A 16,949-nucleotide genomic window follows, 5' to 3' on the forward strand; every position below is an offset into this window, starting at 1 on the left:
TTTGGAGCACAGTGAGTGATGAACTATTCAAAGAAGTTTAAGATAAAGAAGGGCAATAATTAGAAAAGACAAAGAGATGTTAATAATTCATTGGCCGAGAACAAAGAAATTTAGGGTGAAAATTTATTGGTAGAACTTCTCATCAGAATAAAAATACTGATAGAAAAATACCTGAGAAAAATACTGATAGACAAACAGCACAATTAAAATATATAATCTGAATGAAATGAAATAGGAAGCATATTTAAGTTATTCTGATATATTAATTCAGAGAATACACTAAACCCATTGGTTGCTATTTTTAAAAATCAGTTTTGCCATTTACAGCTCCTCATAACTAGAATTGTGAAAGGTATTCAGCTGCAGAGTCCAGATGCCTAAAGTACCTGCGTCCCCAGCTTCTTTTGACATCCAAAGATGGATAGGTTCCTAACCTCCATCACAGATCTTCACCTAGCATACTGTACATTTGCACACACTGTTCAGAGCCCTGGGTAAAATTTACATTTTCAAAGCCATTCCAGAAATAGAAAACTTTGTACTGGAAACATGAAACCAACTTCAATATCATATTCTGTTCACTCATTTTGCCAGTGAAAAACACTATGTACATTCAATACTAAGTTGAGCTGCAATTCAGTGACACTTAATGGAATTACTAGGTCAAAAAAAAAAGAAGGTAACAATCAGTACCCAGAGCAGCAACACCTGCTACCATTATGTGCAGTCTCCTGGTACCTGCTTTTCAGGGCTGTACAGTTGGCTCTCCTTCCAAACCTGAACCCTGTCACGTTGTGGGGAGCAAGCATGGGAGTGGAAGTTCACTGCAGCTCTTACAGACCTTCCACAAAAAAATACATTTAGTTGATCTTGTGTAGAATGTGAAAGTTGGCTGCAATTTAGAAACAACAGAAACATCCCTGGTCACATCTAGCGATGTTAATATAGTCCTCAGAAATGAGTGAGGTGGTGGTGGAAATTACTGAGTAACACTGGCTTCAGATCATACAGCACTGAGGAGTCTTGCAGATATCCATCTTAACAGGAATTACCTCTCACCAAAGGAAAATTAGCCAGCATGCAAAAGACGGCACAAAGGCAGACTACAGGAAAATGCACGCCTAGGAAACAAGAACAGCTTCAGTTTTCAGTTTAAAAGAGAAGCAAGAAATTTAAAACTCATGGCTTATATCCTTAAATAGGTCACTAAAACGAAGAGTTTAATTTGATTCAGTTATCATTTATTTAGTTCATATCTAGCAAAGCACATGAAATAATAAAATCGTTAGGTACTCCAACATCAAATACTTTGAAATTGTTTTTAGATTTTTTTTCACCTGTTTCAGAGAGATCACCCACCAAAATAATTTAAAATTTCAATAAATACATGTAAAAACCCTACTCGAATATAACACCCAGCAGTATATCATTGCACTTAATATTCTGCTCCAATTTCAATAAACATTCACAAGTTAATAAAAACATGCATTTCAGATATTTACCGACAGAATGTATGCAATTAAAAGTCAATTTTGATCATGTGGGCACCTAAATTAGGTTTCTTATCTCTCACTTGTCCCACACACGCAACGTCTACTGCTTAATAAGCCATTGGATTTCAGACATTTTTGATTTTGACCCTTTTAAAATGCTCTTTTAGATCGCCTGCCATCTGGCAGTGCTTACTCTTGATAACACACTCCCTCTGCATTACAGAAGTGTGCTTCTCATAATTACATCTTTAATGTGGTAGATGTATGCAACACTAGAATTCCCAAGCTGGCAATAGATGGGCTGAAGGGACTGTTTGGGCAATGCATCTTTTTACTAGGTCTACGTTAAAAGCACATTCAGTTGTGTCAGTTGCATTCTCAACAGAAACCTATCATGGGAACTATGCTTGCAATTACTTTTTTTTTTTTTTTTTTTTAAAGTTCTTTGCTTACAAGACCCTGTGAAGAATGACAAGTTCAAAATGCCAGGGAGAAGTTAGCCCAACAGCTCAGTATTTCCTAGCTAGAAGACTCAGTAAGAATGGGAACTACGTAGCAGGCCTAAAAAATGTCAATAAAACCATCGGTGTGTCATTTCCATTTGTATAAAATGATTTGTTATATCTTAAGGAAGGGATGGAGTGGGAGGAACAGAATGAAGTTGTTGTCCTCAAAAACAAAAAAATTAAAACAATATCACCCAGCTGATCTGTCACAGACAGATCACTATGTTCCTACTACCTTTCAGACTGAGATGTCTATAAGCAGAATTTCACTGCCTGAGAGTTAGACCATAATAAGTTATTTAAATAAAAGACAGAAAAAGCAGGAAGTGGTATTTAGGGAGTCACCCAGATAGCAGTTTCCAAGAAGACTGGACACACAGCTCTGAAAAACAAGACATCTCAGAAATATTCATAGAAGCATAGAATGGTTTGGTTTTGAAGGGACCTTAAAGATCATCTAATTCCAACCCTACCATAGGCAGGGACACCTCCCACTAGAACGGGTTGCTCAAAGCCCCATCCAGGCTGGCCTTGAACACTTTCAGGGATGGGGCATTCACAATATTCTTGGTAAGGTGAATAATGAGAAAGGTCCCAAATTAACAGCTGAAGATTGAGGGATATGCTTGCTTTATTTTGCCACTGATGTTTTGATTCTGAATTTCTGCCTTACAGACTAATCCCTAGCTGGACCAAAAAATAAAAATAATAATAAAAAAAAAATCTCTGCTTTTCTACTGAGCTTGTCTGGCAAAGGTGAACCAGACTGACAGACGAACTTGGCTGTGTCATCTCCACTGAGAAATCAAATGCAAACAAGCACAGACACAGCCATCTCAAGGAACCAAGCCCAGGATGTATTTGGGGAACCCAGAAGCTTGATAGCACATGTTGCGAGGTAATAACAGTTAAGAGGTTTTAGAGGGCAGTATTGCCAACTACTTGTTTCACAGTATTTTCTCTACCAGTCACATATCAGAAGTTCTCCTGGCACGAACAGATAAACAGAAGTCACACAAGAGTGACTGATGGAAAACCTCTCAGCAGTCATGTGAAGCTTGATTGCAAGCTGGTCTTCCAGCTGTACCCTGGTCTTCCATCCATACACCTACTCCATCTCCACAGTAGAATTGGACAGATCTTACTGTATGTATCTTAAAAAGGTGCTGTATAGTGCCCATACCTGCGACCTGGAGCAAGTTTAAATACTCATTTATCATTAGGATCCTATTATATATTACCCTAAATTCACTGCAATCTACAGATTTGCTCAATGTTGAGGTCACTTCAGAACAACACAGTCTCTCACTGCTGTCATGACATAAAGAGAAGTGAAGGTCTGGGAAGTTATTGTAAGCTGCAACAGAACCAGACAAAAAAACATCAGTGCATCAGTATTTACCCTGCTGACAGGAGAAAAAAAATCTGGAGGCAACCGGAACATGGTACATATGTAATTTGACGGTTTGATTCAAGAACACTGAAGTCAAGTTATTCTTCTGTGGGGCTTTTCACATACTGAAGGTTTAACACAAGCATAAGCTTCAGTGGATTTCAGACTAAGACCTGGATGAAAAAAATAATAACACATAAAACAAAATGCAGCCTAAATAATTTTTACATAGATTGGCTATTTTAAATTACGTAAGTTCAAAATAGTAAAGAGATAATAAAGAGACACTTACTCCTGACAATACCAGACTGGACTATCATTTTCTGTGTTTAACTAGCATTGACTGTTAGCATAAAGCTACATGTGTTTTTTTCAGCACAAAACAAAATATCATTATATGATTTTTTAATAAATTATTTTTGTAGAGATACAAAATGTATTAATGTCATCAACACACTAAATTCCAATAATGTAGCAAATTGTTAATTAATATTCTTTGTTAGGTGAGACAACCATAAACAGCACATAAGTTAATAAAATAAGAACCAAATTATGTTCCTAACTGTATGGTGTAATTCAAATCATAGGGATTTCACTGGCATAAGTAAGAACAGGTTTTAGGGGGAGTTCAGTTTTTTGGATTTGTTTTGTTTGTGGGGTTTTTTAGATATATAATGGCTACAGACTGCATTTCTTTTGTAATCAAATTAACATTTTCTAAACACATGTTTACTCTAGACTTGTTCCAGCTGCATTGCAAACCGAGGTAGTAAGATTATTTCAAAATATCATGCAGCTTGCCTGAATCTGACTATCATCAGATTAAAAGATATTAGCAGAGATTTTATGGAAGCTAAATGACAGTGTCCTTGAAGTAGTACTGACATTGACTGTAGCTGATACAGTTTTTGGTCATTAACATACCTTACTACGTGTCTAGAACGAGTCCTCCAATAATTAGAGCTGAATACACTATGACTTTTAAAATTAAATCACGCCTCTGGGAAAGAATCAGGGAATAGACAGCTAAAGGACTTTCAAGCAATTAATAAGAACTATACTGTCAGGTTAAAAATTAAACATTGCAAAGTAGGTTAAGAGTTTCTTCACTCAAAAATCACATGTTGACATAGAAGAAGCTCTCAAGCATTCAGTTGAGTGCACAGATGAGAATAGACATTGCTTATTTAAATCCAAATGAAGCAAATTTATCTAACTTTCAAATTCTTCCCTCCTCCCTAAGAATAGTATTTTGCCTTCTACTGGTTTCAAACCTAGCTGCTCAAAAAAAGCTAACAGAGTTTAATTAAATTCTGCAATGTCACTGCTCGTAGGAAGATACCAAAGCACAGGTAGATATTCATACTTTTTACGTGACATCTTATCTCAGATCCCTGTGTCTGAGTACCCTAAAAAGCCTACCCCAAATTGAACAATCAGAAACTATGTCTCTGAAATTTTGACTTGATTATGTAAGCACAAACAAGCCTAAGCAACTTATCAAACATTATGCATTTTCACTCAGCTTTGTGATCATTAAAAATCCTGAAACAAATCCTAGATCCAGATCTTTATTTATTATGCCACATTTTTATAGTTTTCTAATTCACAGTTCCCTCCATATACTCAAGCCCAAGAAACAAAATAGAAAAACAAAACAAAAACAACAACAACAACAAAAAGATGTAAAAGAATTATAAGCATTGGTTATTTTCATGAGTTAACAAATAAAAGTAGCAGTAGGCATTCAAAAAGTTGTGGTCTTGCTAAAATAATCAATGGGAATACAGAATAGGTACTTTTTTCCCCACAAGCCCAAGCATGATTTTGATCTTATGAGATCCAAATTTTTATTAAGATTATCATTCTCCACATAAGTACTTTTTTTCTCCCTGTACTCAAAACAACAAAAATATCAGAAAACTGTAGAATTCCTCTCATGGTGTTGAGCCCAGGTCAAAGGTTAAAGACTTGCATAGAAGTTCCCCAAAACATCATCTTTTAGATTAACCACAGGAATTCTGTAATGTTTCGGTTTGGTTTGTGGTAGTTTTATCTTTGGTTTGGGGTGCTGGTTTTCCACTGGATTGGTTTTTGGTTTCACCCATATCTCAAAGTCAGTACACACACAATTACCTTTACTTAGATTATGAAGAAGTTGAATGTTCTAAAACTAAGTATCCTGTACTTGTTTACTTCCTCATAGGCAGGCACTACTGCTGATGAACTTCAAAACAACCCTTGTTAAATTAAATGTATATCAGAGAATGGAGAAGTTATTTATTCAAGTTACAGTTACTGAGTTTTCTCTGCTGTAGACACTACTTCGTACTCTCATGTATGTAACATTAAAATTTTGAAAGAAAATGCAATAAATGGACTGTTATTCCAGGACTAGAATGGACATAATAAAAATTGTGAAATGTTGGACACGGATGTGAGCTCAAATGATGCATTATAATTCCACATTATCTGGAGACAGAAGCATGATCTATCAGTAAAACAAATTGCTTTCCTTGCACAAATAGAAGCATAATCTTCCCCACGTCCCCTAGAGGCACAGAATGTGAGTGGCTGCAGCACCAACCTCAGGTGGATTCAGCAGGCTTTCTGTTGTGGTTCTTGAAGAAAATCACAAAGGACACTAGAAAACAAGACCCTCAGGAGCCCAAAGGCACAACACACACTTCTATACATCTATTTTCACTCATGCATGCTTACAACCAGTATAAAACCAAATGCCAGTAGCTAGCTTTAGTCACCTATTTCACAACAAATGAATCAGTGACGGACAATGATGACACATTATTCAATATTAAAAATAATAGCAACTGAAGATGAAAAAGAATCAAATTCATATCTGGCCCATATTCTACATCAAAGCATTTCCAAGAGAATATTTTGTTGCTTATTTTTGGTCCTGCTTACTTGGCAACACCTACCTTGATGGGAGTTGCGTTTTACTTGGAGAACTATTATAAAGCTTAATATATAACTTACTGTTGGAAAGTAATGTTTTCTGACATTATAAATGAATTATTTAGTTTAATGCTACAAAATTTTCATTCTATCCTTTGGGGCATTTACAAAAGTAACGTGCTAAAATGTTTGAATTTTGTAAATCAAATGCCATACACTGCTAATGATCGTTTCAATACTAAATGTTTATCTATGTTTAGTGATGTACAAAGAGCGAATACACATGTAATAGGAATAGTTTAATGGGAAGAAGTTTTTCTTTAATGCAAATATTAAAAATTTAATGCCATGATACCATCTGAAAATGATATATAAAAGACAACCCCAGCTAAACTGTACTTCCGTCATAAAAACAAGTACATTAAAAAAAAATCAGTTTGTAAAAGAATGTATAAATCCTCAATTAACGATAAGGAAATAACTCGAAGTGTCAATATAGTAACAAAACCTTATCACTAATCATAAGTAATAAAACATTTAGAATCTGAAATTACAGCTATTTCCTACTCCTAAACTATCAGTGACATAATATATTCTTTAAAACCAACACTAATTTGTAACTGATCTATTTAATATTAACCAACATAATTTATATACTTGATTTTACATACATATAACTATACAAATCACATATACGTATGACACAAAACATTGTCTTAATCACGTATTACTTCCCAACTCTACGGCTCTGTATAAACCTAAGTAGGTAACAGCTCACAAAAAGATAAAGCTCATTAGCTTCAACTGAGACATTACAGACATGTGACAAATGAGAGGGACAAAGTGCTTACCCTAAGCTTCTTAAAATATGTTGTAGGTATAACACATAGAGCGAAGACAAGGAAGAACAAGTTTCAAATCAATACAGACACAAACTTTAGAAATATGTACATGAGCTGCCCATAACATGCAGAGTCCACCACACCAGGGTGACTGCTGGTATTTGAGGCAGGTCCAAAAGGTACATACAAGCTAAAAAGAAGACTGATGCACAAGGCAAATTTAAGTTCAAAATGGACAGAAGTATAATAATTCATAATAATAACAACAATAATAATAATACTATGAGGTGCATTACTGTTATGACTTACACTTTGGCTTGTATTTAACTGAAAAAAGCTGCATGTGTGCATGACAACATGGATGGATAAAACTGTACAAAATAAGATAATTCTTTTTTAATGGCAACATACAACAATTCTGGAAGTAACTAGATGTATACAAACATTAATGTGTCTTTCACTGTGACTGAAACACATAAAAAGCTTACATTAAATTTAGTTACAAGGTACGATCAATAGAGATTTATATGATTTATAAGGGTTTATGTGATAAACTTCAAGAGTTTTTATAACTGTCAAATTTGCATACAAAAAGCTTTGTTTGTTTGCTTTTAAAGAAATTCATGTGTTATTCCAGTTTCAAATCTGGCATAGTTGTATCATTCGCTATTTTTTGAAAATTTCTTTTGTAAGTTCTAGAATTAACTATGCTTTTTCTTTTCCGTTATCATTAAAATAGGGCTTTGTGCTTCTTGTATAAAGGAGACCTTAGTTAGAGGGACTCTCCCAATACAAAATGTCAATAGATTGTTGTTATTGTTGCACAGGAGTTCATACTCTGTATTCACCTTACACAGGAAAGAGACTTTCACCACTGCCTGCATTACACCTCCTGACCCACCACACCGTCAGGCAACTCTCTATCACAGTCTGACTTGACTTCAGCTTGAAGCCAATTAAAATTTCAGTCCCCACTTCCAGTTAAAGCCTGTTCTGAAACACCTAATTGAAAACTGTAACCATCAGAGCATGCAGACTACATTTACTCGCACACATTAGTCCCACTCAGTCTTTCTCATTAAAACATTCCTCTCCCTTGTGACTCTGGAGGTAGTAGCATCTCTGTTTTGTTTTTAGCGCACATACTACAGATGCTCTAGCTGATGTAGTAATGAAAGGAAGATTTCCATGATAAGGTGAGTTTCTCTGTGCACTCATTGACAGTGAGATGCCATAGGACCAGACCCAACAGGCCAGGCACATGCATGCAAACCATCTGAGAGTTCGTGAAACTCATGATGTGCCTGAGTGATAGCCACCTAGCACTCATCTGGAAAAATGGCCACAGTACATTAATTTCCAATGATACCAGGAGTCTGTAAAATAAAGAAATCACCCAAATCCCACGTCTACAATATATCTGCTATGAAATGCATGAAACCCCTATGGCAGCCCCAGAAGCCTTTGCAGTTGCTGGGGTCTCCCCCCGCCTTCGTGCTGCTTTGTTTTGTGGCTGGCTCCGCAATGCTTTCCCAGGGTTGCTCTTACACACACAAGCAGGTACAGCTGAAGGCTCCTGGTATCTCACAGCAAGCATGCAGGACTGCAATAAACACTACCACTGATAGATTTTGTGACTCATGCAACTGCACAGAATTGCTGTCCAGGTTCAGAGAGGCAGCAGTCACAGCTGGGAAGAGACAAATAGAGGTCCTTGGGTGTGCATTAGGTGCTCAGTTTACATAACAGCTTTAACACTAGACGTTAACCTCAGAAAACTGGGAAGAGACAACCAGGAACAAAACAGTCCCCTTGTGGAAATATTATGCAATATTTATGGTATTCAATTCTCCAAGGATATATCTGTGTGATAAAGAGCAAATTCATCCCTGAAACACAGGCAGAACAAAGAGCCATAAAAGTAGACACCAAGCCCAGCAAGGATGAGAGTACATTCATACAGCCCTAAGTTTCTTCACAATTTGCACACTTCTGCACACACCAAAAAGGGTGACATGAGGGCACAGGGATACTGCCTGTGTCCCCCTACACCATGCAGCCAAATTGCTCAGTGTCAATAAACATGAAAAAATTTATAAATAGCAGGAGAGAATGAGGTCAGTAACTAACCAAATGCATCAAAATACTCCAGCAAATGCATGCAAGCACTTGGAACTAGAAAAACAGAAATAGATGAGAATCCACAGGAGCCCATATCAGAGTTTTCCCGTCTCTTATGTGGATAACCCATCATTCCCCTAAGTGTGCGTGTATTCAAAATTTACAGTAATGTCCATTTTCACGTGCTACAAATATCCTAGTCATAGTTACATTTACAAGTTTACCCTAAGTGTTCCCATTTTGATACTGGGAAACATTTGTCTTTTTACCTTTTCGTTGTTACATTGATAGAAAATTTAGCTCTTTCCCTTGGTGCCATCCATATTAACACAGTGAAACTAGAATACCTCTGACTCTTTGGAAGCTTTAAGGCTTGTCTACGTACAAGCATTACATTCTTACAAAATGCAAAAACATCAAAACAGCTCCACCCTTATAGATGCCTTTACTCTGGAACAGAGACACTGTCAGGGTGTTCTGACTGGCACTGTCCTTATTCCTGTATAGGAAGATGAATTTACTACATAGTACAACTTCATTGCTCATGTCTATAAATACTGGCACCCAAAAAGAGTAGTACCTTTATACGGTTACAATTATTTCAGGAGAACTGACACAAGCAGCTCACATTTCTCACTGAAACTGTCCTACTGGATAAAGAACTGGCTTTGGATAAGCCCACATCATCTGAGTCTGGAAAAAATATGAAGAACTATGAACTTTCTTTCAAGAATCAAACACTTTAATAGTAATAAAATAAATACACAATACCTCCCCCCCCCCCCGAAAATACAGTTACTTTAAGAATATGGGGGTGACATGACTGAAAGGGTGCAGTGTTGCTTATTCCTACAAAAAAGAAAAAGAAAAGAAAAAAAGAAGTAAACGTATGCTATGATCTCTAAACCTTCCCACAGGAAGAATCAGGACAGCATTAGAAGATATTTGTATAATGAGACACAATCAAAATGCGTATCAACTATTTGATATATCACCTTTTAGAGCTGCATGGCACAAAATACAGTTTGTAACCTTATCCTGCACAAGACATCACTGGGCAGTGTACCCCGCTTGGACCCTGAGCTTACAACAAAACAAGAGACTTGACTCCCAGTAATAACCTCATTCATTTTAATGGCATCCTGACGTGAATCAAGTCACCCATGCACACTGGTGGGAAGGCAATAGGCTACCAGAGCCACAGTGCCCTGCTGCTTGCCCTCCTGCCAGCAGACAGGCAGCGGGAGGACCCGTGGCTGTCCCCCTTGGTGCACCTGCTGGTGCAGCATAGCAGGCAGGCAAGGGGAAAGGTATTCCAGGAGCTGATGCTGCCCCCGGCCTCCAGGGAGCCAGCGATTTTAAGCCAGGATGAGGTGCGTGCCCTACCCTGCTCTGGTACTTGACAGCATGTGGCGAGCACAGCTCGCTGCCCAGCACTTCATCCCAAACAGTCCTACAGAAACTCGGTTTTGTGAGTATTTCCTCGCGTTTCCTCCTGGAGCATGTTCTATTCAGCCTATTTTTGTGTAAGAGATGTATGTGACTGCTGAAAGTACTGGATTTTCCTTTTTTAAAAAAGGGTCTCCAGTGTGGTTCACTTATTATGTATACGCAGAGTGGTCAATTCAAGCTCTTGATCAAATATGCTTAGCAACACTGGTATTTCTTCAGCAAATACCAGAGAGCGGTAAATTTATAAAGGCACACAGGCAGCTGGCCTGCGTAGTAAAATGAAATAATCCTTCATTTAAGACACAGTTTTAATACCTCTTCCCGGGAATTGATTTGCCCAGCTTTTCACAAGATCGGTCTGATTTTGCACACACCCAACCCACCGCCAAAGCAACCCAGCGCAGCGTGTACCGGGGTACCTCTGAGAGCACCAGCCCGGCACGCTGCGCTAGCTTGGACAGAGTTATCTCCCTCCAGCTCCACCAAAGCCGCCCCTCCGGCGGCCGTGGGTGTCACCGATACGGCTCTGGGTGCTGCCACCGCCCCCTGCCCGCCCGGACGGCCCGGGACGGCCCCGCCGCGGCCTCCCCGGTGCAGCACGCCGGAGAGCGCCGAGAGGGAGGGGAAGGGGAAGGGGAAGGGGAAGGGGAAGGGGAAGGGGAAGGGGAAGGGGAAGGGGAAGGCGGCAGTTCCGCCGCCCGTCGGGCCGGGCGCGGCGGAGCCCGGCGAAGTTTCTGCGGGTGTCGGTGCGGAGCCGTGTGGGGCGCCCCGGCCGCCTGCCGCCCCTGCGGGAGCGCCGCGCTCACCTGAAGTCGCTGTAGGGGTGGATGATCCAGAACCCCGCAGTTTTAACCCTTTCCTGCTCCTTCTCCACCGCCTTCTGGCTGCCGAACATGCGGAGGGAGAATTTGTTGACCCCCGGCTGCAGCATGGAGGTGAACTGCCGCTGCATGAAGCCGTACTGCCGCCGGGGACCCTCGGCATCCTCGAAGCCCGCGGCGGGCTCCTCGCCCCCGCCGCCGCCGTCCACTTTGAAGCACACGGAGTTGCCATGCTCCTTCACGCCGCTGCCCCCACCGCCGGGGCTGCTCTGGGCTTTCTCCGCCGGGGCCGCCGGCTTGGCCGGGAAGGCGTTGGCGCTGCCCTCGTCCCGGCTGCCGGGAGAGGAGCTGCGCTTCCCAGCCTCCATGCTGCGCGCCCCGGCCGCGGGAGGAGGGGGGGGTGGGGGGTGCCTGGGTGCCGCCGCCGGTGCCGGTGCCCTTCAGCGGCTCGGTTCGGCTCGGCTGGGCTCAGCTCCGCTCCGCCGTGCCGCCCGGCATGGCCAGCGCCGCCGACACTGAGCCGCGATCCAGCGCAGGGCTGGCACCGCTTCCTCTCGCCCGCCCCCTGCCGGCGGCCGCGCCGCGCCGCCCGCCTGACATTGAGCGCCCCGGAGTCCTTCAGGGATTGGGGCGGCCGGGACGAGGGGACGGGGCGGGGCGGGGAGGGACGGGGCAAGGCCGGCGAACTTCACAGACCGGCCCCCCTCACCGACCGGCCTCCTCCCTCTCTCCACAGAGGCGAGGGGGTTTCCCGTGGGCAGTGGGGGGGCTGCCCCGTGGGTTCGTGTGTAACGGGTGAGGGAAAGGTGAGAGGGACCCCGAGCGGGAAACGGCGGCTGGAGGTGAGGGCTCGCCCCCTCCGCGCTGATTGCCCCCACGGGACGTGGGTTGAAGGGCTGGGGGCGGCCAGGTAACGGTGTCCACGCGTGGTCTGGGATGGGTACCTCTGGTACCCAGCCAGGTGTGAAATGGCAGTGAGGCCGCGTGCAGGTGGGCGCTTTTCACGTGGGCTACGAGGACGTCGACATGTTCCTGTGTAACCGTGGATCCGGAGCTCAGCTTGCTCTGCCTCTGCAGTTGTAGCTGAGAGGCTGCCGGGAGGCAGCTGGCAGAGAAGAGGCTGCTGGATGCTGGATGGAAGCAGGAGGTGTTTCTAGCTCCAGCATACCGTAAGAGTAGGCTAAGAGGAAATACGACATACGTTGTTTTGGGTATCTGCAGAAGTTATCCTGGGGATGTTTGGCAGAGGGGCAGAAAGATCCCCCAAAACCTCAGGTGCAGACTGACAATAGTGTGTAATATGTGGGGAGCTGTGGGTTGAGGTAGCATCTGAAAGCACATCAGGTACTCCCAAACCTGTCAGTGGTACGTGGTTGTTTACAAACCGTGAGCGCCTTGGTCTCTGCTTTGAAAAGTGGCAGATGTTGATATTTACCCCTAAAGGGGACGAGTTTACTTGGGTTACATGATGATGGAGGATCGATACCTGCAGATGGTACTACGGGAGCTATAACATTATGCACATCTGCGAAACCACAGAGGTGTGTATTAAGCACAGGTGGCTGAGAGCTGGGGGTCCACATCTGGTCCTTGACATAGTTTTGTTTTTCACACATTCGCAACACAATTTTCATTTTGCATCTTAAGAATATGTTAATAGGGAATTAGCAAAGTCTCCCAAGCTTGGCTCTATTATTTTCAACAGGATTTTTCACTGTGCTGTTATCTGGTTTCCTCCTTAAAATAAAATAAAATAAAATAAAATAAAAAAATTAAACTGTATGGAGAAGTGCAAAAATACACAACACAATTTGCACGGTGCAGATGAGGCGTTCTGGGGAGCTGTGTTTCAAAACTGGATGTAAAAGCTTTTCTCAGCAATTCTACCTCTAATGCTGTTCGTGCCCAGCGCACTGGAACATGTAAGGTTCATATGATGTTAACATGTTGCTAAACATGGAAGGTGTTAACATTAACATGGTGTTAGTGTGGAAGAGGATGGCAACCAGAGATGCATCAAGATGGATTGCTGGAGGCTGGGCAGTGACCAGGATGGGAAGGAATATGCTTACAGCTTGATTGGTTGAGGGCTAGCATATATAAGCCTTCCCCGTCTGGAGTGATACTTCCCTGTATGATTTTATCCTAAAACAGTGAAGAGTGTGTGTACAGCTGCTGATGGCTCATGCACAGCTGCTGATAGACAAAACCCTCTTACTGGTTTATCTCCAGATGATGTCCGCCTCCTTCCCTCATCCAATGTCTGTCACCAAATGATAATTGAAAAGTAAGAATCTGTTATTGTTTTACAGCTTTGTGAGAGAATTAGCTCACACCGTATCTGACAGAAACCCACAAAGGCAAGGGATAAAAAGGCTAAGTCACACCCTATTTTTTCACATACTCACATGGTTTACCACTTCAGTGTCAGTGGAACTGATGGTTTCCATACTTCAGTCATGTATACGTTGAAACCTTACTTTTCTTCTCTGAGAGAAAGTAATTTTCCTGCTTCTTCTCTATTATTTCAGAGGTCTTTTGCACACAGCCCTTGACCTGCATGGTCTCTTCCCAGCATAAGCTACACAGCAGCTAGTCATGTACAGGAGACAATAGGCTTGTAATGGAATAAATCAGAACAGTGAAATGGAGACATTTGCAGCTGCAGTAAGCAGCTTCTGATGTACTTTCTTTAATTGGAAAAGTGGTGACATTGTACTAGTGGTGACAGTCCTTCATTTGATATGGGCTGTATAGGTTGATAGTATCTCACTTCTAATACTAATGGATTATGAAAGTTGTACACAACAAGAACATCCAATTTCTTATGAAATTTTGATTTTACTTGTATTTAATGTTTCATTTTGTCAATGTTGACTTATCCTTACTTAGTATGGACTCCAGAGCTATCAGAGTGATTTCCCCTAACTAATTGATCCCTGTATAAGAACCTAGAAATACCCTATTGCTTTTGGTGTATCATATAGATTAGAAAATAGTTTATTGTATTAAAACATCATATGATTTTAGAGAATTTGTAAATGAGAGAAAAAAACACAATTATGTAACATTCTCTGCATGCTTTGTGAACACTCCATGTGTATAAATTATACAGGCACAAGTCTATGTAAAATTGACATTTCATTTTTTTGTGCTTTATGTGATGAAATCATAGATTTTTATCATTTTTATTCTATGTAGAAGAAATATATACTTATTTGTGCATGCTTGAGTACTGTTTGTCATGAGTATTTGCATGGTTTTAATGGCCTTAACATGTGAGTGTCATGCATTTTATAACAGTAATCCTGAAAACAGAAAGATAAGATGAAGGATTTTTCATAATCTGTATTTTTTATGGAGGAGAATGGATTCTTCTTCATGTCAAAATAACTTACGTTGTTGCCAGAAAATTGACCTCTCCTGAGGCCCAGGCTAACATGTTAGTTTAGATGAGAGAATTTTGGTTTCACAGACAGAAAGAGAAGTAATGGAGCATGGCATGTGTGAATAGTTCTGAAGAATGCACCAAGGCTACATATGGTAGAAAGGTCACAGACTCACTTTAGCTAAAGGTATAGCTTGTTTTCTGTCAAGTTCAATTTTGATTTTGTAACTGTGCTGTGAAACACTGAAAAAATGAAATTGACAAACTATTTCCAACAAATTACTCTTATCAGAAGAAGGAATATGTAACCTTTTTTCTTTTGTATTTCTTTGCAATATCGTAGGTTATTGGATCACTTCTAACAATTTAGTAGTCTCTTTTATTTGTGTGCATTGAATTATTTTGATTACCTATTGGACCCTATCAGACTATTATAACTTCATTAATTCCAGTGCTTTATACCACTGTAAAACTGTAATACTAATGTATACCTCAAAATGGATTTCCTTTTCTTCTGCTAAACACAGTAGGTTTTTATGTCTATAGTAAATACAGCCCCTGTCTCCTATTTTTCTCCTGTTTTCTTATTTCAGGTTTACCCAAGCAGATCCAGAACATCTCAGCTCTAGAACTGAAGGAAAAAACAACAACAGCAGAAAAAAAATTTAAAAACAGCATCAGTAATGAAGCATACCTAGTTTGTTCTGTGGAGAAACTGGGGCACAGGGAAGTGACAGGACTTCTATGAGATGACACAGTAAGTTGTGCCTGACTGCAGAACAAAGCTCTTTCTTTTTTAGTTTTACTTTCATGCCCTATGGGACTGCTTAGGATTATTTCTCAACTGGAGATCACCATCAAGTCAAATGCTAAAGCAGGATTAGTAAGGAAGAAAAATAATATTTACAGTTACGGGAGTAGCTGTGCAAGCTAAACTGAGGATAATCCAAATTCATAATCTATGTCATTTTCATCGCTTCAAGTTCACAGTAAAGTAATTTTGATTTTGTCCCACACTACTTAAGTTCTTTGCCATGAATATTCAGCCAGACATATTTATTAGCAACAAACGTTTGCCAATAAATCTTATATAAATATCATGTGTTTTTGAAGCAGAAATAATCTTACTTCTGCAATCATTAGTATCTCTTGAAGAAAACTACTACAAAACAAGTGCACCTACCTAATGAAGTGTGAATGTTAGGTGGTGGCCAACCATGTATTTACATGATTTTCAACCATCTGTGCTGGTGAAGTATCTGCAGTCAACACTGACGTAACTATGATCGTTGTGACTTTTGGTTGATTTCTGTAAAAATCATCAAGAGTAGATGTGCTGGACCTGTAGAATTTTCAAATCCTGAATTTGCCTTACCAAGTAATTGACAGCTAAATCTGCTGCAGAGTATGAAAGGCAGCTCATTCCCTGTTGCCTGTTCCCAAACGCAGTGCTCAGATGTTTTCCAGAAACATACTTTATGGGAAAGACATCTCTCAGAGATTTGAAAGCAAGGTTTAAAAGAAATCTCAAGCAGTGATGTATGTTCTGTGGAACAAAAAAAATACTAGTAAGGTGCAAATTCACTAGTGTGAATGGGAAATAGCTCTGAGACATTACCTAGGGTGCAGGACTTAGTGTGAACAGGTACAAACACACTGGTACATGTGAACAGAAGCCTAGTCTTTCCACTTATAATCTACTGGATCATGTGAAACTCTGGTAACCACAAGAACGTAATTACAGTGCGCTGGGATCTGCTCAGCCACCTATTCAGTTACATCTACTCTTCAGAAATACATGCTTATTTACAACGTGCTACAGCAGTCTTTAGTGTTCAGAGCTGGCCCAGTGCTGACTGTTGGAAGCTCTACAACAGTAGCTGAGTGTAGTGCTTCAGAGCAACAACTTATAAGGTGGGGCAGGTACCTTTATTGTTGCTCATGTCCTGTGGTGAAATTAAAGCACATAAAATTCCTAATGATTCTTACCAACTCTCCGGGGTACCTATTAGAA

General features: G+C 40.6%; 1 protein-coding gene across 1 annotated transcript in view; it reads right to left on the reverse strand.

Annotated features, from left to right (window-relative positions):
- HCN1 (hyperpolarization activated cyclic nucleotide gated potassium channel 1) overlaps positions 1-11,915 on the reverse strand; it is a 199,231-nt gene extending 187,316 nt beyond the window's left edge. Inside the window, exon 1 of the mRNA XM_035566138.2 lies at positions 11,533-11,915. Coding sequence (XP_035422031.1) covers positions 11,533-11,915 — 383 coding nt within the window. The remainder of the gene's footprint in view (positions 1-11,532) is intronic.
- Positions 11,916-16,949: the final 5,034 nt, after the last annotated feature.

This window comes from Cygnus atratus, chromosome Z (assembly GCF_013377495.2).
Source record: "Cygnus atratus isolate AKBS03 ecotype Queensland, Australia chromosome Z, CAtr_DNAZoo_HiC_assembly, whole genome shotgun sequence".
In the NCBI taxonomy this organism is placed as follows: domain Eukaryota; kingdom Metazoa; phylum Chordata; class Aves; order Anseriformes; family Anatidae; genus Cygnus; species Cygnus atratus.